The sequence below is a fragment of the Mus pahari genome, chromosome 3 (assembly GCF_900095145.1).
Source record: "Mus pahari chromosome 3, PAHARI_EIJ_v1.1, whole genome shotgun sequence".
NCBI classification, from domain to species: Eukaryota; Metazoa; Chordata; class Mammalia; order Rodentia; family Muridae; genus Mus; species Mus pahari.
Window position 1 is genome coordinate 147,479,511 of NC_034592.1, and position 22,200 is coordinate 147,501,710.

At 53.1% G+C, this 22,200-nt stretch overlaps 1 protein-coding gene across 2 annotated transcripts in view; it reads right to left on the bottom strand.

Annotated features, from left to right (window-relative positions):
- The window catches only part of Cdh22 (cadherin 22), a 123,892-nt gene that overhangs the window by 64,600 nt on the left and 37,092 nt on the right, over positions 1-22,200 (bottom strand). Inside the window, exon 2 of one of the 2 annotated variants that reach the window (XM_029537033.1) lies at positions 5,074-5,616. In XM_029537033.1, coding sequence (XP_029392893.1) covers positions 5,074-5,433 — 360 coding nt within the window. In that variant the 5' untranslated portion in view covers positions 5,434-5,616. Of the gene's footprint in view, positions 1-5,060; positions 5,617-22,200 lie in introns of both variants that reach the window. The other variant, XM_021193691.2, reaches the window with a different exon arrangement.

Sequence of the window (22,200 nt, forward strand, 5' to 3'; positions counted from 1 at the left end):
CTCCTTCCAGGAACAGCACAAGGCTCATCCTCGTGTCTACAGCAGCAACCAGCACCGGCCCGGCAGTAAATACACTGAATGTGTGACAAGGGACACATAACGGTCACGAGAGTTCCCGGCCAGCCGTCTGGGATTTCTGGACCCATTTGCTTTCTCTTACATATTCCATTTGAGACTGGATTTGGAGAGTCACCTATTTCCAAGGGGAAGAAAATAGTTTCCTCACTTCTCAGTGTCAGGTGGACACAAGCTGGACAGTGGAGGATGGTTAGGATGCTCAGGCACACAATGCCAGAGCCTGCAGCACCACCTCTGCCTGCTACATCCTCCTCTGGGAACTCCCTAGTATATTCCATTCTCTCCCATTAAACAGATAGGCAATCTGAGGCTCAGAGAAGGAAGGCATAGATCCTACCTAAAGGCACGCAGCTCAAGAGAGGCAGTTACAAACCCAGTGTTGGGCACAGTATTCCTATTCTTACTACTTCATCCCGAGAGGCCTCTTTCTGAGGAGGAACACCCACCCTGCCTCACCCCCAAACCTAGCCCTCCGTCATAAACACCAAAACCAAGAGCATGGTGGTGCCTCATCCCAGGGGCCTGCAAATGGGATTTACAGGGCCATTAATTACTTCCTCCTAATTAAATCAAAATTAAATGCGAGCAGAGGTAGGGTTTCCTTATTAAAGACAATTAAAGGGACAGTGACGCTACGCAAATAAAAATGAGTCTGGGATTTAAACAGAAAGTAAATCAAATAAAGAGCCCCCCTCCCCCAGTGCAAGGGGGTCTGTTCATGCAGGCACAACTCGTAAACCAAGAAGTTCATCAATTTTCTTTAAATATTAGCAACTTAATTAAATCCACTCCCCTCCCTGCTCCGATCCTGCCGTATATCTAAAATAGATCTCACCGCCCCCAGGAGTTGGTCATAAGTGCTGACCCCATAATTCTATCTTTAAAAAAAAGAAAAAAAGGGTAAAATCCTACAAAATCCACACCCGACTGACAGGAGCCTCGGGGGAAATTACAGTTCAGAAAGGGGATTAGTCAAAGTGCCCAGGTTTTATGGAAATGCTGGGATGTTGCTTTGGGGGGCGGGGATGTTGGAGAAGGTGGGAGGAGGTAACTGGGCATGCCCACCGGCAGGGCTGTGCAGGGCGCCATCACTGGGCCTGGGGGCAGCCTAACAACTGCAGGGCCTGGTGGCTCCTGTGGGTGCTGACAGGAGCCCGGCGGTGAGTGATGGAGGAGACGGCTGTGAAATCAGCTACCGTTGGGCACACGGGGTTCACTGCCTGGCTCTGTTGCTAAGCTACCTTTAGAATCCGAGGACTGATGCTCAGTGTGACTCCCTGGGGTGGGGGACCAGGAAGCAGTGATTTCACTGGAGCCTCGGAGAAGTCCTTTCTCCTGGCAGAGCAAAGGATGTGACACAATCGGAGGGCACGCACATGGCCTGTGCACACACAAGTACTGGGTGTGCATGGGCTTGGCTGGCTAGGGACCGGTGGCTTAAAAATACAACAACCCCAAGCTCCCATTCTTAAGATGGAAAAGCTCCTCCCACTGAGGATGAGAAGCTAAGATGTGTCAGGGCCGGGCCTGAGCACAGGGGTCACTAGAACCTGGGTATCTGAATCTGGCTCTAGTCAGCTCGCTGGCCACACAGCAGTCTCCCTCAGTGAGAAAGCTCCAGGCAAGTGTTTCCAAGCTATGGGACCTTCTCCTTGCTCCCTGCACAGTACCTTGTGGGGTGGGGTTGGCAGTAGGGGAGCTGAGCTCTAACCTAAGGGGAATGGAGGAGGCTGGCAAGCCACAACAGGGGTGGAGAACTTTCTAGAGGGTGGATCAGCGTCACAACAGAAGCTTAGCATAATGTCTAGACTTGAAGTGGTATGGGTGACCTGGTGACCTGACTATATCTATCTGTGTTGTCATTTGGTCTTGGCACATACTTCTCCACACCTGGGCCTCAGTTTCCCCCTTTTTACAATGAAAGGACTTACTAGGCGCCCTTACTGCCAACACATTGTGGTCTGAGATCATGTGATGGGGCTCACACACTGGTGAGACTCCAAAGGCTGGCCAGGCAAAGATGCAAGAAGCCAACGAGTGCCTCAGCTTTCCTTAGCGTCTCCGTGTCCTTTGCAGAGAACTCAGCTGCTGGGCGGGCCACTGACCATCTGAGCCATCGCCCCATGTAGCTTTAAATGGATGTTTCAGTCCTGTATCTGAGTCCTTTGGGGCTTCCCTGGGGACCTCAGGCAGGTCCAGGCTTTTGTCTAAGCTTGCCAAGTCTGGACCCTCAGCCACGGGCTAGCCTCATCTCCTTAGGGCATCAGAAACTACAAGTCTGCGAAACAGTCTTGCCAAGCAGTAGAGGTCCCGCGTTTGATCCCTAGCGTTCAAATTAAACGCCAGGCATGGTGGGTCCCCTGTCCTTGTGATCCCAGGTCAGGGGAGGCAGAAATAAGTGATCTCTTGGGCTCACTGGTTAGCCAGCCTAGGCTCCTTAGTGAGTTCTAGACCAGTGAGAGACCCTGTCTTAAAAGAGGCAGACAGAGTTTCTAAGTATGACAGCCAAGGTTATTCTCTGGCCTTTAAACATTCAAGAAGCTACAAGTGGGGCTGGTGAGATGGCTCAGTGGGTAAGAGCACCCGACTGCTCTCCCGAAGGTCCGGAGTTCAAATCCCAGCAACCACATGGTGGCTCATAACCATCCGTAACAAGATCTGACGCCCTCTTCTGGAGTGTCTGAAGACAGCTNGATCTGACGCCCTCTTCTGGAGTGTCTGAAGACAGCTACAGTGTACTTACATATAATAAATAAATAAATCTTAAAAAAAAAAAAAAGAAGAAGAAGCTACAAGTGCAAGTGTGGTAGACGCCCCCCGTCCACTTGAGGTCTCTGCTCTCTCTGCTCTCAGTTTCTCTGTCTAGAGAGAGAGAACAACGCTTTTTACCTTGCGTGTGGGCGATTAAATGCTTTCTATGGGAATAATACGAAGTATCCAAGACAAGCCACAGGCCAAGTATTGAGGGCTGCGTTCTCTTTCTTAATCATCAAGACGCTGGGTATACGGTATATATCAGATCCCCGCTGGGCATTTGGTATGTCAGATCCCCTGTTTGCGGATGAAGAAAGAGGTCAGGTTGTGTACAAAGATACTGGTTCGGGGCTGGAGAAGTAGCCCTGGGGTTGAGAGCACTTGCTGATCTTGTAGAGGACCAAAGTTCAGTTCCTAGCACTCACGTGGCGGCTCACAACCATCCAGGATTCCAGTTCTGGGGATCCGATGCCCTCTTTTGAACAGTATGGACACAAGGCACACAGATAGTCCATGTGCACACATACAAGCCAAACACTCAAACAGATTAAAAAAAAAAAAAAAAAAAAAAAAAAGATCCAGGTCCAAGGCTGTGTGGGGAGCAGATTGATCAGGTCAGGCTTCCAAAGCCTGCATGGTAGCTACCATAAGTGCTTTTCTCTCCTCTTCAGAGTCCTGTCAGCCCAACCGAGCTGGCAGTCTTTGCTGTGCCATTGGGATGTTAGACCATCCTGAGCGAGGCCTGCGCTTGCCCGAGCTCTCTCTCTGTGGGATCCTGGCTTTGCTCAGTCAGGAACTTGTGTGGAACTTCAGCCCTTGTGTGGCTAGTGACCAGCGGGCACACCTGTGTCCGGAAAGCAGCGTTTCCTGCACCCGGTTTACATGCAAGCTTTCCTAACACTGTCAGGGGCTGGGTTCTGAGCCTCAGATCTGCGCCAGTCCATGCTCATGCTCTGGTAGCAAACTAAGCTCTCGAGTTGGGTTTCCTACCACCAACCAAAATGTGCTGGCAAGCCGCCGTCTGCCTAAGGAAACCCAGAGAACCACCCTCAGCTACAGCCACTTCTGTTTCACCAGCTCCACTGCCAGCGAATCTCCAGCTTCTGAGTCTAAGCTGCAGCTGCCTTCCATCAGCTCTTTGGGCTCCTCTGCTGATGCTGGAACCCCGCTCGGGACTGGCTTCTCCACTCTGAAGCCAGCCGGTGATCCCATTTAACTGGTGCTTACTGGGCTTCCGGGCTGGTTTGTGAGGTTTTACACATCAGGGTGTCTGATTCCTTGGAGGCCCCAGACAGCAGGAGCTGATCATACTTCTCTCTCCCCAGCAGCTCACCCAGGCTTCGTGGGGAGCAGGGACTGAAAGGGGGAACACCAGCCTGAGCTCAGATGGGCTCCAGCCAGGTTAACCAGAATTTCCCCAGTTTGGGATGGCTTCTTTCCTTCCTTCCTTCCTTCCTTCCTTCCTTCCTTCCTTCCTTCCTTCCTTCACTTATTCACAGAACAGTGTGTGAGCCTCATTGGTACAAGGCATTGGTACATGGGAGCAAACACACTTTGATGAAAGGAGCATGGGTCAATTGGATCATCAAACAAACATGTAGAATTGATGCATCTGAAGGATGGCGACTCAGGGGTCAGTGCACAGGCATGTGTGTGTGTGTGTGTGTGTGTGTGTGTGTGTGTGTCCGTGTCCTAGCCTGGTGTAGTCAGGGAGGGCTTCTCTGAGGAAGCAGCATTTGAGTTGAGACCATGTAGTTAAGAGTGTCAAGCACCGAGTATGAGAGGAAGGGGCAGGAAGGAGAAGGGACAGCTTAGGCAGCTTGGTGAGAGGGACAACAGAAGATGCCTGGGACTCATGATGGCCTTTCAGAAAGTCCTAAGACCAGGCTAGCCATGCAGCTCAGAAGGAGAGTGACCGTGTGGCAGGAGGCACCGCGAAGGAAGACCTCGGCTCTGCAGAAAGCAGGCTCAAACTCAGGCATGACCTCAGATAAGTTATTGAGGTCCAGGAAAGTGGCCAGGGGACACAGGGGACATGATCCAATCTGTGAACTTATTGGCTGTCCCCACAGTACCCAGGCATGAACTGGGCTCCCCTACTGCATCGACAGTGGAAAGGCAGGGGCCGTGGAGAGAGCATGGGATGGGAGATAGCTGGAAGGGAACAGGGACCGGGACTACCAGTGGGTGTCCCCAGAGTCGGGGCTGGACAGTGGGCCCCACTTTACCTTGCCCACGTACAGGGGTTCTGTCCCCGTGTACTCCTCCACCACGAAGAACTGGTTCCACACCCAACCGCGCTTCACTCGGCCTGCACCCAGCTGGTTCTCCTCCTGAGTCCCAGGTGACAAGGAGGATGGGGCAGGTGTGCTTGCGGCCCACAGGTGCCCCAGCAGCGGTAGCAGTAGCAGAAGCAGCAGCACAGGCGACAGCGCAGCCCCCGCCCGGAGCGCCCCTTCCGGCCGTGGCCTCATGCTTGATGGCGCGGGCCAAGCCCCGGAGCATGGACCAGAGGCACCGCAACGGTGCTGCGTCACATGGTGACCTCAGCCTCGGGGATGCCGGGCTGGACTGGGAGGGGGCGCGGCCGCACCCGGGCATGGACACCCGGTCCTGGCCCGCGCCCCCCTCGCTGAAGCCCTAGGTCCAGTCACCAGGCAGCCCGGCAGTTGTTCCTGAATAGGGCTTGTTCCATGGTTCCTGCGCCCAGACAGTGTGGTCAGCGGAGGCAAAAGGATCTTGGAGTCCTTCTGGGACTAGGGGTCATCTAGATCCATAGGGAACCTGTGGGACAAAAGAAAAAACATGGCATGAGGCTCTGTCTTAGGGCAGGCTGCGACTCCCACTAACCTTGCAGTAACTAATTAAACACCTACGGTGTGCCTGTCCTTTGCAGGAGCAGACATATTAGGGACTGTTGATAGCTCACTCTCCCCACGTTCCGGTCCCTTCCTTCACCTTCTAAGACCCCTGCTCCCCACAACTCTTCCAGCTGCTGCTCCAGCCCCCAGGGCCCCAAAACAGATTCAGAGGCTGCCTGCCTGGTTCCTGGTTGATGAATTCTCTGGCACAGTGGGAGCCTCTGGAGTCCCCACAGAGGCAGCTTCTAGAAGGGCTCCTGGAGGCAGAAGCCCCAGGCCTCCTGTGTGCAGCTTGGGAATGGTTCCTCAGCTCTGCCTAGCAGCAGGAGACCCAGGGGAGGCCTGCCGGTAGCTGCCGCCTTCATAAGCTGTGTGGGGAGAGATCCCCGAAGCCCCAGAGGGCCTTGCTTGGAGTACCCAAGTGACTCTGGATAGAGTCACTCTATCCTCTCCCCACAGTCAACCTTCCAACCCCCACTCCCCACCCAACACAGGCTGGCCACAGATCCATCCATCTCCCTTCCCTCAGATTCTGCTCTCAGCAAGGACGGCTCTGAGGCACTCACGCCTACTGGAGCCATAATGAGAAATAATGGCTTGATGTGGGTGTCTGTGGGAGAGCCACGCTTCCACCAGGAATTTCAGGTACTGAGAAAAGAACAGAGGTAGGGTTCACTAGCCCATGCTCACTCTAGCTTCTGTCCATTGGCCTCGGCCCTGAGCCAGGCTCAGCCTAGCCGCTGAGAACCAAGGTAGAACATGACCATGGCTTAGTGTCACAAGAGGCAAGACCGTCGCAGCACATGAGGGGAATGTGGCCAGTGTAGAGAGGACAGATTGAAGACTGAGGGGTACAGATGTTTGGAAGGGAGAGAAATCAGGGCAGCTTCCTGGAGGAAGAGGTACCTGAGCAGTTGGGAAGGGGTGATATTCTGAGTGCAGGCTGGCTTAGATACAGTGCAGAGGAGGGTGTGGCTGGGCAGAGGGGGTGGGGCCTCCTGAGGACAAGGAAGTACTTCAAAGGTTTGGGATGGGGAATGTGGGCCTTCTCCTTCGAACAGTACTGAAGTGGGGGAGGGTCATGCCATCCTGGGGGGGCTGAGGCGGATGACAGATGTGACTCTCCAGGTTCTGAGTGCCCAGGTCTCTAGGCTAAACAGCCACAGTGCACAGGAACACGGGACAGGCTGTGACGTGCTGTACCCTCTGCCCCCTAGGCCCAGTTGGGTGCAGCTCCCGCTAGAGTCCCCACCCACCCATTCTGTGCCCTGTGTATGATTTCTTCCACACAGGTGTCCCTGTTGTCCCTGCCGCACGATTGCCTGGGGGAGCCTGGCTCTGCTTCCTCCTCGCAAGATGGCCTGGCTGGTTGTAATGAGGCTGGAGTTATGGGTGAGGAGGGGGTGCCCTTCGCAGCTTTCATTTCCTGGAGCTTATGAGCTCCCTGCATGAGCCTCGCCCGCCTCAGGAACTGTTCCCCTGGCTCCAGCAGACAGTTGCAGGGCTGCATGGCCCTGCAGCAACGTGAGGGGAGAGCGGGAAGGGATGTGTGGTGCCAAGGACTGGGGAGGCGGAGCTACGGACTGGGAGGCGGGGTCCACGGGAAGCTCCTCCCAGTGTTTGTAGCCATTGGCTCCGCCTCCCTCTTTATTTCTTTGTTTATAACACCTCTTATAAAGGGTGGAGGGGCACGCAGGGATTCAATCACTCATTCATTTATCAAACAGTACTGTCTAATGCAATCTAGGAGACAGAAAAGAATCTCATTCATTCATTCATTCCCTCACTCATTCAGTACACCTTTAATATCTGTGAGGCAGCAGGATGAGACCTGTTATTAGGAGAGAGGTGCAAATTTCCGGCGTTCTTTACAATCTCCATAAGGGTTTACTAGCATTTACCAGACACCAGCACCCAAGCTGGGCACTGGGAACACAGCAAAAGAGTTCTGGTGTGTGGGGGCAGGGAGCAGGGTGTAAAAGGGTGGGTCCATTTCATATACTTCAGGTACTAAGAGCAGGAATGGAAAAGAGGCAAAGATAAGGCAGAAAGGCTGAAGGAAGAGGGGGATTATGGGAAGGGGCTGGGGATGGGGCTCTCAGAGGACTGAGGCGGTGAAGCCAGACAGAGCAGCAAGCAGTACGTGCAAAGGTCCTGAGGCTGGAGCCAGCAGCTGTTCTGTTGAAGTCCAGGCAGGTCTGTGTCTGAGGAACTGGGGATGAGGTAAGGGCGAACACTTTGTAGAAGACAGCTAAGCTCTGCAATCAGACCCCCACTTCAGAGAGAGAGCAGGTTGAGCTCCAATACCCTCTCTGAAAGTTACATAGATTACCTGGGCCAGAGCAAAGCTTGAACCCAAAGCTTGGATACAAGGGGAATGGGAGATGAGGTCCCCACTGGGTGTACCTGCCTGGATGAGGCTGATCTTTTGTGCACTCACCCCAGGGACCCTGCCTTCCCCTAGCTTGGCCTGGGCCTTTGTACCTCAGCCTTCAGGCCCTCCCTCTGGCAGCTGGCCAGGTTCCCTGGCTGCCTGCCAGCTCTGTGCACCCTGGACTGCCTTCCTGCCCGTGCAGCAGCAGCAGGGAGGGGGGGCTCTCCCCTCTGCTCCCGGTTCAGCATCGCCTGAGGGCACCCACCTCAGGACCCTGCCCTGGCATTCTGTCTGGCCGGCAGTGAAACCCTGAGGTTCCATCCAGCTCTCCTTGACTGTGTGTGAGCCTCCAGGCGTGTTGGCAGCCTTCCCCCTGGGTCACAGGGCTCAACTTCCTGCTCTGAGCTATTTAATCCCAAGTGAGATTAAGAATCTGAGTCCAGGCCAGGCTCACCCAACGCTGGCCTTGCCTTACGTGCTCTTCGGCCTGGCCTGTCACCCGAATCTGTCCACGGGGTGCACGTGCACACACCGCATTTCACACTTGGCAGCTGCCTATGTCACAGAGGTTATGGGGCTCTCTGCTAGTCACAAATCTGGGCTCAGCGGAAATAAACAAACACCTTGCTTTGTGACGAGGAGACACAGGTGTGAACAATGGACATGTCTGACATGGTTTGCTTTGGTTTTGAGTGACAGTTAAGGGTGTTGGGATGTGGGACCTTAAAGGACTGGTTGGGTTATTCTGGCGAACTAATGCAGATCCCTAGAGATGGGGATCCCCAAAGTCTCTCTTCTTGTTTCCTCTTTTACCTTGGGCCATCTTGACACCTTCAACATATCCTTAGACTTCCCAACCTCTAGGATACACACAAACTCCTGTGAGCTGTGAGTTTTTCATTTGTTTGTTTTGAGACAGGGTCTCTCTATGTAGCTCTGGCTAGCCAGGAACTGACTGTGTAGACCAGGCTGGCGTCAAAGTAACAGATCTGCCTGTCTCTGCCTCTTGAGTGCTAGAATCAAAGGCATAGGTCGTCATGGCTACCTTTCTATTTATACTTTATTCAGCCTCTGACATTCTGTTACAGTAACAGAAAATTGTATTAGATAATGGTCAGGTGTTCTTGAGAAAATGAAGCAGAGTCACAGGGTTGGGGGTGTATTTATATATTATTTATCATCTATCCATTTGCTTATTAATCATCTATCAACTTAGCAACCGTTTTAAATGATAACTCGTACAGAGTGGCTAGGGAAGGCTTGCCATAAAGATATTATTTGAAAAAAGGCTCTGTTCACACAGAGAGGAGATGCCATAACACTAAAAATAGTGCTCTGGTCTGAGGTAGAGGAAAGAGCAAAGGCCATGGGATCCAAGCACATGGAAAGTGAGAGGACATCGGGGAGCCTGGTGTGGCCCCGTGGGCAGCCGGTGGGAGTGTCAGAATCTAAGGTCTCTCAACTTTATACCGTGAGGATGGAATTCTAGGTAGGTTTGAGCATAGGAGTATAGTGAACACACACACACCACGCACAAGAGCACACACACGTGCAGAGTTGTGACAGCCAGGAGTGTCTAGGCTGGTTCTGAGAAGCCTTGACTGTGGGAAGTGTCAACAGCTCTGAAAGGGGGGGCAAGCAGCCTGACCACAGTGGCACAGGGAGGTCTCTTCATGTGGCACTGAAGACATGGCAGGGAGAGAGGACCACATCTGGATGTGATGTCAGAATGTTGTGGAAGGCAGTGTGGTGCCGCCCAGGGTCAGGTGTTCAGCGCTGAGTTCTAGCTGAGGGTAAACTTCAGATCTGGACAAGGAATTCAGGTGAAACAATAGGGAAGTCGAGAAGCTAGGGAGGAGGGGCCAGCAAAGAACACTGGAAGGAGTAGTAGTTGTCTGCCTCGGGGATGTCATGGAGAAATCATTGTCTAAAGGGAATGTTGTCCATCTGTCCATCCATCCATCCATCCATCTATCCGTCCATCATCCATCCATTATCCATATATCCATCATTAATCCACCCATCATTCATTTATCATCCATCCATCACCCATCCATTATTCATCTATCCATCATCCATCCATCATTCATCCATCCATCCTTCATCCATCCATTATCCATCTATCCATCATCCACTCATCCATCCATGCATCCATCATTCTTCCACCTTTCTGTCTCTGCATACATACATTTATCCATCCATCCTCACATGCACGCCTACATACATAATACATCTATCCATCCAGCCATCCAGCCATGCATCCATCTATTCATTCATTCATCTACCTATTCTATCTAATCACCCACTCATCCATCTATCCAATATTTCACTTATTCATCCACTTACCCATCCATCCAACTATCCATTCCATCCATTTATTTATTCCACTTAATCCATCTATCTACTCATCCATCCAATTAATCTTTGCAGTCACTAAGTCATCCATCCATCCATCCATCCATCCATCCATCCATTCATCCATCCGTACATTAATCATCCATCTATCCATCCTTCTCCAAACCCTCTGAATACCAGATAAGTCAGACAGGGAGCTCAAGATTCCTGGAATGATTGTGACAATAAAGATACACTCATTCCCCTCAAGAAGTCCCCATCTGGGTGCCAGAGCCCTTGCGAATCATTTTCCTTGCAGTGGGGAAAAGGTGCCACTTCCCATTTGCCTCTTAATACGTACCAAGTGCTGACTAGACACACATGCCTGAGATGAGTAGCAGAGAGCATTTAAAAGAAGCAAAAAGCACGGCGATCAGGCCACAGGAGCAGAGGGATCAAGCACGGATAGGAGAGGAGGCAGGAAGTCACTGAGGAGGACTGAGCACAGGAGCTGGAGGGACCAGAGATGGGGCCATGTGCATGGCTGGGGTTTGTGGTGACTGAAAAGGATGCTGAGGAGTCACAAGCCACCGCTGGCTGGGAAGAGCTGGTTCAACCTCCATTCTTTCTCGTCTCTACTTCAGTTCAGCGTCCTCTCTTACTGGGGCCTTGGCTGCTGAATCTCTCCTCTGTGAGCAGTGACTAGTGTCACCAGTAAGAGCCGTTTCCCTTCTCCTCACCAGTAATTGGTTTACAGAGTGTCCTATAACACAATTCTGGTCAATAAACTATAAAAGGCTATCTTCTGGGAAGCATCTTGGAAAATATTTCTACTCCTAGTAAAAGGGGATGCCTTAGGAGATGGTTTTTGTTTTCTGCGTGCATGCGTAGGAAATGACTGGAGCAACAGCAGCCATTTTGGGATGATAAAAAGAGAGGTATTCCAAGCTGGAAAATTCTACTGAGAAAAGATGGAGACATTTGTCTCTAATGATCTCTTGGAACCACGGAATTGACTTGCCCTGGTCTTGGATTCTCTAGGTTCTTATTCTCACCCAGAATCCCCTTAGATCGGCCTAGCTGAGGCTACATCTTGGGCTTGCCATCAGCTATGAGGACAGGGTTTTAAGTAGTGAAGACTGTCCCTATTTCCAGAGTGAATCACATACTGGGACCTGGGAGGGACTCAGGAGAGGCTTGCCCCAGACAGAGCCCAGACTTCCTGGGAGAAGGTGACCTTCGCCATCACAGAGGAGCCCTGCCTCTGCCCCGGCTGTCCTCAGCTCTGCCTGCGCTCTGGGCATAGCCACTGCCTGCCCATACTATTTCTGTCCTTCTGCACTCTGCAGCAATGGACAGCACGTCCTGTCTGGATTTCTCAGTACCCTGGCACCACCACTGCCAAGACAAGGGTGCCAGCTCTCCTTTGTCATCTGGCTGTCTCCCTAGGGACAGACAAGGGCTTTTCCTGCCTATTTGACATTTGTCTCCCAGCTGAGCACTCTGCCAGGAGCCAGGAGAGGGCTGGGCACAGCGACATTCATTCAAGACAAAGCAGAAAGACTTCATAGTGCAGTCATACCAGCCTGCTCCTTCGGATTCCAGTTCATCTCCCAGTCCCAGACAGAGGGGTGGAATCGAACCTTTAGCACCCCTGAGGCTACAGTCAGGCTGAGGCCTGACTCCTAGCTGTTGCAGGACTGTGGGGTGCCTAGCTAACCCACTGTTTCTCTGAGCCTCCTTTTTCTTATCTGGAACTGTGGCTGGCTGTGCTGCCTTGGGAGGACAAGGTCAGATGTGGAGGTTGATGCTGGAGAGAGAACTAGTGTTGAGCAGTAATGTTGGAAGACCAGCAAATCTGTTTCCGGTCACTTGCTGGCTTCCCTTGGACTCCTGTTATATACCAAGTATCTTGGCTGGAAAAAGACTAGGAGAGGCTGCTCATACACTCTTTCATTAATTTGCTCATGCATTTTGTGAACAATGGCTAGCCAGGCCCACACGTGAGAGGCACTGGGGTCCTGTGCCAAGAAGAGTGGAGATTCAGTTTGATTGGCACAGAGGAAGACAGCTGCTGGGGTCACTGGGAGGGGTTGGTGCCTGGGGCAGGGAGATGCAGGGTAGGGATGTCCATCCATCCATCTATCCGTCCATCCATCTATCCATCCATCCATCCATCCATCCATCCATCCATCCATCCATCCATCCATCCATCCTTCCATTCCCTTGCTCCTTCCTCTTGACAATGCAGGCTTATGTGTGTTCTCTCCCCATGCCTTCCTGACTCCCAGGCCTGCCAATGGGCCCTTTGCCTGGCAGGCTGGCATCTACCTGCCCTATCCAAGTCCCAAAGGCACAATGCCTGCTGGATCCTGGACCTGGAACACACTGTGTCCAGCTGCAGCCTGATCCCTGGAGGATGTCATTTCTACCAGCTTAGTTCTCGACCTTGGGGAAAAACGGGTCCCAGTGTCTCAGGCAGGACCTGTGAGGTAAAGAGGGCGCTGGGCCAGCCACCCTGTGACTATTTCCCTCTCAAGATCCCAAGGAGAAGGCACAGTGGGACTGTAAACAAGAAGCCCAGCTGGCCCAGTCCTCAGCAAGCTTGCCGCACATGGAGCATGAGCCTGAACAGTGAAGAACACATGTGTGGCCAGAGTGGGGTCGCACCAACACCCTTGGTGCTGGCGTGGGTCCAGGGTCTTCCAGGACTTCTCAGCTTGGAAACCAGATGTATCCAGTGAGGAAAGATTGGAGATAAGGAAGGAGGGGACCAGAGAGGCGTCCTTCCCCTGCTGACTCAATCCACCCCCTACACAGGCCGCCCAGGGTCTCAGCCGGCTCATTGATGCTGAGCATGCCGTGGGGTACCATCAACAGATTCAAAACCTCCCTGGCCTCTTTCTGCAGGACCAGGCTGTGTTCATCCATCCCCATGTAGGTCACAGGCTTTGTCCGCTCTCTTCCAGCTTTTGGAGGGGGTGGGGGGAGCACTGCTTTTCCAGGTAAGGAAACGGAGGCACAGAGAGGTTATGGAATTCACCCAGGTCACACCCTGGCTGGCCTTGGAACCTAGATTTGCACTCCGATCTATTGAATCCAAAGCTCATGTAGGACCCGAACCTACACCATCTCTGCCCGGTATCCTGGACCCAACTCCAGGGCAGATATCCTGGTCATGCTCTGGATCTGAAATCTCCTGCTAGGTGCTCACATGTAAAAGGCTCCAAGGCTCCAACCCAAGGTAGCCAGAGGCAGGGCCTTGAGAGTGATTGGATCATGAGGGCGCTGACCTCAGTAGTGATCAACTATTGCTAGACTCTACCTCAATGGGCTGTGGGGGGAAAAGTAAGTCACAGGGCAGGCCTTTGAAAGACATACTTTTCCCAGGTTCCTCCCTCCATCTCTCTTGCGCAGCTTCCTGGCTACTGCATAATGAACAACTTCAGTTCACTACCTATTCCCTATCTGATGGACAAAACCAGCCTGCCGTGGGGGAAAGTCTCTGAGTCTCCCAGTACAAATGAACTTTGGCTCCTGAAAATTCCGACTTGCCGAAGTGTTCTGTCACAGCAGTAGGGTGTCAGCAAGGAACCTGACATTGCTGTTTAGGACGTTCAAGCCTCAGGGCCTTGGCTTTTGTTGTTTGGGGCAGGCCTGCTCTTCTGTCTTGCCCAGTGACTCCCAGATTCAGTCCCTCTGTCTCATCCTGGCATAGGGAGTTCCCAGTCACTTCCAGTCTTCCCAGTCTGTGTTTGACTGGATGAGGGCTCAGGAGTTGGCTCTCCCTGGGTTTTAGTGTTAGCCTCCTGGCTGTGGGGGCCGCAGCTGCTGCCCTCTATCCCTCGTTCCCACTTTACTGCAGGGCTCGGGACATATGAAGGCTTGAGAAGGGGAGTGTGGCGGCCTGGCCACCTGGTCCAGGGAGAGGAGCATGGGAAAGAGGGAGGTGTCTGCTTCTCCTCCTCTTTTCCCACACCACAGGGCTGCAGTTTCCTTTCCCTCTGCCTCTACCACTCCTGGACTCATGAAATATCAACTGAGTAGCTACTAGATGCCAGACCCATACTGGAGACTGAGGAGCCCACTGAGTGAGCCCAGTGCCTGTCCCGCCCCTGCCTGTAACCCCATGTGTGAACATGCCCAGACTCACCCATGCACTAATCCCACAGACAGCTATAGATGTGCAGTTCCCAACTGGGTCAATAAACTTCAGTAAAGATAAAACACAGGCACCCCCTCATATGTATGAGGGACGCAACCTCACTGCTGGTTCGAGAACTGGCAAGAATGGTCCCCTGGAAAGGACTTGGAGGCAAAACTCTCCAGGTCCATGACAGTCTAAAGAACATTTCAGGCCAAGGTGGGAGCTGAAAGGTCATGGGCAGGTGGTGATAAAAATTAACTATACGCTGGGCAATGGTATAATCCTAGCGCTCAGGAGGCAGAGGCAGAGGCAGGCGGATTTCTGAGTTTAAGGCCAGCCTGGTCTACAGAGTGAGTTCCAGGACAGCCAGGGCTACACAGAGAAACCCTGTCTTGAAAAAAAAATTAACTATACTAGTCTGATGAGGTGCACACCTATCATCCTAGTGTGTGGAAGTTGGAGGCAGGAGGATTGGGAGTTCAAGCTCATTCTCAGCTACTTAGTGAGTTTGGGATAACCTGGGCTACAAGGAGAACCTATCTTAAAAAAACAGACCAAAACAATAGCAACAACAACAATAATAATAACAACAACAACCAAATTAGCTACAGCGTAGACGGGATACAGGGCTTGGAGCACTAGAAGGTAGGGAGGGGTCTTTAGGAAAGGGACACCAGCTTGTGTTTAAAGAGGTGGCCCTGTCTGTGCCTTGAGGAACAACCTCAGAAGGCGGAGGTGGAGGTGGTGTCTCAGGGAGACAGCGGTGGTGGCTGAGACCTGGGAGGCCGCTGTAGGATGAGAGAAACTGACAGCTCTGAAATATTTAGGAAGCAGAACGGAGCAGACTCCATGATAGATTGACCTGAGGGAGGCGGGAGGAGGCAGACGGCTTCCCGGTTTTATTTTTCTGTTTTCGCTGACGTGTATTGATCACCTACTAAGAGCCAGGCACGTCCCGCACTTCACAAGCGCCACCTTCTCCGTTCCTCATGTAACCTCATAAACTAAGTCATCACCATCTCCCTCATTACCCTCTCACTCCGGGAAGGAGACTGTGGGAGCCAGGACCTGGGTACTCTGGGGAAACAGCCTCCGCAGGTCATGGCAGCAGAGAAGACAGGCGAGCGAGCGAGCGAGCAGCACCATGAGTCAGTGCAGACAATGCTGAGCCACCCTCACAGAGCCTCTTCTTGTGCCAGGCACGGAGTCATCCAATTAGCTAATAATAAGAGGTGACAGCTAAACGAGGGACACACACCAACCCTCTCATTGCGTTCTCTGAATGGCTGTCTTTCAGATTTCTATTCCAGAAAAGAGGACCAGTGGCCCAGACAGGCTGAGGACTTGCCCAAGGTCACACAGTCAGTGGTAGGTCTGGAATTCCCACAGGCTGTGTCAAGCAAAGGCAAATAAAGATGGGCAAGGAGGGTGGGTGGGTGGAGAGGCTTGGGGGAAGGGCACCCTTGAGTTTGGACCAAGCCAGGGCAGACACTCAAGACCCAACTTGACTTCCCTTGCCAGCTAGGAGCGTTGTGGGCATGTATGTGGACACGGGCATGGGTGCTCAAGCACTTCCTGGGTGCCTGCTGCTTGCCAGCTGCCAGACCAGGGGCAGTGTGTTCATTCTCTGTCCCAGGTGTCCGGGTTGTACCTGCCTTGTGCCCCGCCCCCGCCCTGCCCGCTTGCAGTGCCGCAGGCACAGCCTCGCTGTACATCATGTTGACAGTAGAAATTACATCCCGGCTGCTGTTTTACACCGCGCCCTGTCAGAACTCACCGCAGCCCAGTGATCAGGACAAATTGAATACCATCCTGGCCGTGTCAATATTTATTCCATTTTACAAACGTGGCCGGCTGGGGGGCAGGGACCCGCTGTGGTGCCAGCCAAGCAAAGCCCCAAGAGGCTGCCCCTCTCCCTCCTCACAGTGGGTCACCAGCCCCCTTCCCCTCTCCTCTTTGCCCCCTCCCCTTTCTGGACTTTTCATAATCGGTTAAAATTGGATTTCAGTCTTGATGCTGAAAACGGCAGAAATCATTAACGCATACTGTAACTAATAATTACAAAATGGAAAAATGGATCTACCCTTCGATCAAAACCCTGAAAGTCGTCCCCTCTCCAGAAACCCTGCCCTCTGTCCTCTGAGACCCAGCAACAAGTCCCTCCTGCCGTACCTTCGGGAAGCGCCCCTTGACTTGACTGCCTGGGGCCACTACACTGAATACTCCTGGCTATTTTGTTGTTTTGCTTGCTTCTGAGCTCCTATTGTATACATCTTTTTGGGTCTTTCCTTTCACGCCGTATCCACAAGAGTCCCCTTAGCTCTGTAATCTGGATCTTTTTTACGGCTGTATAGTGCTCCACTGCATAACTGTCACGGTTCTTCTACCTGCTCCTCCTGTCTGCCCTCCCTCTCGTTTTCTCTGGCTTTCCTATTCTTTCCCTTATATTTTCTCCCCCCACCTTACCTCCTGGTCTGTCTGTCCCCTGGTGTTCTGTCTGCTCTCTCTGAGAGCCAAGCATGCTCTCATTGAGCACACACTTGGTCTCAGCTCCTCCATGCGACCAGGGCCCTGATGCCTCCTCCTGAGAACTTTCAACTTTCCCCAGCTGCTGGGGTAGGTAGCTGTGGGTAGAGCAGTCCTGGGCTACAGAGAGGTTCCTGTCCCCACAGCCTGTCTCTTCCTAGGCAAGAAGCTTCACCCTGTGATAAACTTACCTCCTAGACTGGAAGAGAACGGAGGGACCCGAGGGACCCTGCAGCCAAATTCAGAAGGGAGCTGGGTGTGGTGACAGAAGCCTGGCCCTTGTCTCAGCTCTGCCATTCAAGGTTTCAGCCGTCACCCACCATGGACCGTGTGTGTGTGTGTGTGTGTGTGTGTGTGTGTGTGTGCACGTGCGCGCGCACGTGTGCATGCACATGCATGTGTGTGTGCACACGTGTGTATGAGCGCGCGCGTGCGTGTGTGTGTGTGTGTGTGTGTGTGTGTGTGTGTGACCAAGCCATGTCAGAGGAGAGCTGCAGATGGAGAAGAGCCTCTAGGAGGCATGGAGGGAGTAGATGGATACCCCAGGGGCTCATGTCACACGTCCCTGCCAGCCTTCCCGGTCTCAGAAGCCGCATGATGAGACTCGTATTCGGGGCAGTTAATTTTTACTGCAACCCAAGCAGATGACATTAAGGCGTCTGTGCCTTTGCGGTGTAGGAGAAAACTCCCTGGGAAGGAAGGCGAGGCAGACAGGGCCGAAGCCAGGCTCTGATACTTCCATGCTGGGTGACCTTGGACTAGTCTCTACCTTTCCTGGGCTTCTTTACAATAGAAGGCTGTAACTGCTACCCAGCGCTCATCACAGGCCACGGCAGCCACAAAGGGGGGCTTATTCAGAACCCAGCCCTCCACCCAGCCCTGGAACGTCTGATACAATGACCATAACGATCACATGAGAAGACACAGACTATTTCCAGAACTTTCCATAGGCTAGAGAGACATGAACATTGGATGAACTGAAAGTAAAAGCCTGTACTCTCTGCCTGCTGGACTGAGCACTTCCCTGGGCTCCCGGTGCTGCCCAAGTCACTAGGGAGTAGATGGTCACCTCTAGAAACTGGGGCACAGAGAGGTAGAGTCACTTGACTTGGGTGACAGCTAGCCAGGAAGCAGGGAAGCCAGGACCTGGAGGAGGATGTCTGGCGGCACAGCCTGGCTATTCTGGAAAGGCTCTGTGGCAGCTCTTGGCACTGGGCTGGTAGCCCTGGGCAGGGAATAGGGCATCCAGTACCCACTACATGTCTGACTTTGAAGGGTACATGGTCCAGCTCACTCCCATCTCTCTCTCTCTGCATGCTTATGTGTAGACATGTGTGGGTATACACATGGGGTGCATGTGCATGTCTGTATGCCTGTGCTTATGTACGCAGTACATGTACAGGACAAAGGTTGGTGTCCAGGGTCATCCTCTAGTGCCTTTGCATCTTTATTTTTCTGTCTTTCCTTTTATGTGTATGGATGTTTTGCTTGCACGTACGCCACATCTGTGCACCACCTGATACCTGTGGAGGGCAGGAGAGAGCATTGGCTCCCATAGAACTGGACTTACAGATGGCTTTGCTGCCCCGTGGGTGCTGGGAACTCAGCCCCAGTTCCCTCCAAGAGCAGCCAGTGCTCTTAACAGCTGAGCCATTGCTCTAGCTCCTCTACTTAATTCTTTTGAGACAGAGTCTCTCCGTAGAACTGGAGACTGCGGATTGACTGGACTGCCTGGCTGTTAAGCCCCAGAGATCTTGCTGTCTCTGCTTTCTCAGTTCTGGGGTGACAGATACACATCCCTGTGCCTAGCTTTTTGTGAGTGCTGGGGACACAAACTCAGGTCCTCAGAGCTGTACGGAAAGCGCTTTACGGAGTCATCTCATGGGCCCTACTTTGTTTAGTTTTTTTGAGATGGGATCTCAGTAGCCCAGACTGGTCTCAAACTCACAATACAGAAAAAAAAAAAAGAAAAAAGAAAAAAGACTTTGAACCTCTGATCCTGTTGCCTCTGCCTCCTGAGTATTTGATTCACAGGCAAGAGTCACCTCGCTTAATTTACTGTCATGGCCTTGGGAACTGGCACAGCGTTTGACAGGCTTCAGTCTGCAGCTACTAAGGCATGGGATGATCGGCTGTGCCCACTAGCCTAGTGTGGGGACAGCTCCTGAGACAGAATCGCGCTCCCCAGACCTCTACTGTGACCCAGCTTGGACTCTACCCCTAACCCTCTGGGCCTCACTCTCCCCCTTCTGCAGTGTGGCAGGGCTGGATGAGACAGCTGACAGTCACAAACTCTCAAACTTCTGTGGCTACCATCATATCTTTTTCTCTTTGGGAAAGAGTCTCCTCATCTGTAAACGGTTCTCAGTCCCAATCCACCCCCTTCCCCAAACACGGAGCATGCGCACGCACACCTGCACCAGTGACGGAAGGTGCCAGCCCACTGCCTGGACAGGGGCCCTGAGGTTGAGTTCTGTGTGCTAATTGATAACAGCAGGCTCCATGGAGGCCCCTGGGAGGATCTTATGTCAAGCCAGGCCTGGCTTTTGAACCCGCCAGACACTGGATTGCCCAGCCCACCAACGGCCTAGGGTCGGATGCTCGCTCACTGTAGCTAGGGCACTTCCCCATTAAAGCCTCCGCGCCAACTGTCTGCAGCTGCGAGACACAGGCGTCCTGGGTGGCGCATTCCACTGAATCAAATCCACCACAGACTGGGGACCTGACCTCAGCTCTAGAGATGACAGCAGGCAGGATGCCGCCTGAGCCGGGGCTTAACCAGCCAGGCCCTGCCATCCGCAGAGGAGGGAGCCCCGGGCCTGCCGCCTGCTGTGCTCACAGCGGGATCAGCGCCCCAGATCTCTCTCTCAAAGCCAGGCCGCCACCGCTGGCCTCGCGGCTCATCTCCCGCAGCTCCCTGAGGTCCGGGCGATTATACCACAGAACATTCCGCTTTCATCTTGTCAACCTCGCAGTAAATTACAGGCCCGGGGAGGCGTGGGTCTCCTCCTTAAACAAGATTCAATTCCACTTAGCTGCCCCCCTTCCCGCCCCCCACGTGGCTCCCCCCTCCCCCAGCCCGCTCAGGATTTATGGCCCTTCCTTGCCGGCAGCTGGTAACCATGGCAGGCTCCTTGGGGAGGCTGCAGGCTTGGAGCCTTTGGCTGCCCCAGGCTTCAGTGAGCCTGGCCACCGCCTACTCAGTGGGGAGAGGAAAGGCCAGGAGTGTGGGGCTTCTAGAAACTTGAAGTCGAGCTAACAGCAGCACTAGCCACAGTGAGAACGTGTGCCTCACACACCCAGTCTTCCCTGTCACTAGGGCACAGACGCCAACAGGGATCCATTGTCCAGGCCCTGTTCGATACTGGCACAGGTGGCTAGGGGCTTGTCCCCAGGACACATATGGTCATCTAGGGGTTGGTGTGTGAAGTCAATTTAGAGACACCGTTGGTTGTGGGGCCGGAGTTGCCGCAGCAGGGGACCAGTGTCTTTCTAGAACCTGTTACTGCAGTCTTGGGTCAGGGCAGTCACTGCAGATCTCAGGGCCTGCTTATATTCCTTGAGCGAGATCACTCCCTCAGCAGTTACCTAATAACGGACCAGGCCTAGCTGTCCCTTGAAGACACCGTTGCGTCATTTAAGGTCCCTCTGCTTTCTGGCTTCAAACTGCCTTGTTCAACGCAGGTTTTCTCCATTCCGTTCTGGGGGCTTCCTCCATCTTTGCTTCTTCCTATCCCCTGCCTTCACCCCCCCCACCCCCACCCCTGCTTCACTGCATCCCAGAAGATCAGAATTGGAAACCTATCATTGCTCTCACTCCTGACGGAGAGGCTCGGGATGAGGTGACAGTGGACTCGGATCTGCCAATGCAGAGCATCCAAAAGGTCGCCATCCACTGACTTGACACCGTGGCTCTGAGCACCGATAAACTACTTCATTCTCACACAGCACCATGAGGAAGTCCCTGCTCCTGTAGCCGTGGATATGAAGCACAGAGGTCAAATGACTTACCCGAGAACATACCGTCTAATGTTTGAGCCACACTTCTACCCTGGGGCTCCATGGTCCCACAAGTCCTACAAGCCAGGGAGAAGCAAGAACAGACTAAGGGAACATGGCCTACCTCTTTTCTCCTGGGGCTTGGTCTGAGTTAAGTGTTCCCTCACCCAGATTCTGCTCACAAGGGACTGTCCCTTTCCATAACACCCTTGGAGGCATCTGGACTTACAACTCCCTTTTATATGTCAGCCCTACAGGGTAAGGTCAGGGGTGTCCAGTCCATCTCTTAAATGGAGTCTCACCCAGGCATCAGCTCAATCCAGCTATTCTTGTGGGCTTCCGAATGCGGTGACATTTGAACTGTCCTGGAAGATTATGTAGGAGCTCAGCATAGAAAACCCTGAGAGGAGAATCACGGGCAGAGGAAATAGCTTGTGTGAAGACTTGGGGAAGATATATCAGTCTGGGGAAGACTGAGATGTGCTCGACCCAGAGCCTCGCTGGGGCAGGGGTAGGGGTGGGGGTGGGGATTTGGACTGAGCTGGGAACCCTCTCTCTGATGTGTCCCAAACAGACCAGCACAGGGAGGGGGTGCCACTACCAGGTCCCATGGCCACAGGCTGGATGCTTGGAGTTGTAATCCACTCTGGCCCAGTGATCCCCTAGACTGTAAGCCAGGTCCCATCTGGGGCGACAGATAGTCAATGCAGGTGCCAAGCCTGGGCAGGGGGTGTTTCTCCGTTTCTTCTCCTGACAAGTGATGGAGCTGGCAGATAAGGAATCTTCTCTAATCTCCGTGCCCAGGCTGCAGCAGGGGAAGGAGCGGAGGCTGGCACCCCTTCCAAGGCTTAATCCTCTCCTTCCTGCATTTCAAGCTGCGGGTGATGGTGACATCCTTGGTAGCCATCTGTGGAAGACTCAGGACTAGGGTGGAGGACTAGAAGCTGCTGTGGATGGCAAGCCAACTCACACACGGGTCTCTGATGGAAGGGCTGCCTGAGATGCACGGGGAGCCCCAAAATTTGCTCATTGCTTTAGAGAAGGTAGGAGTGGGGCTGGTGGGGTCCGTGGGGGAGTCACACGTGGGCTGAGCTGGGTCCCCAGCTTTGCTCCCCTACAGCTGTGTG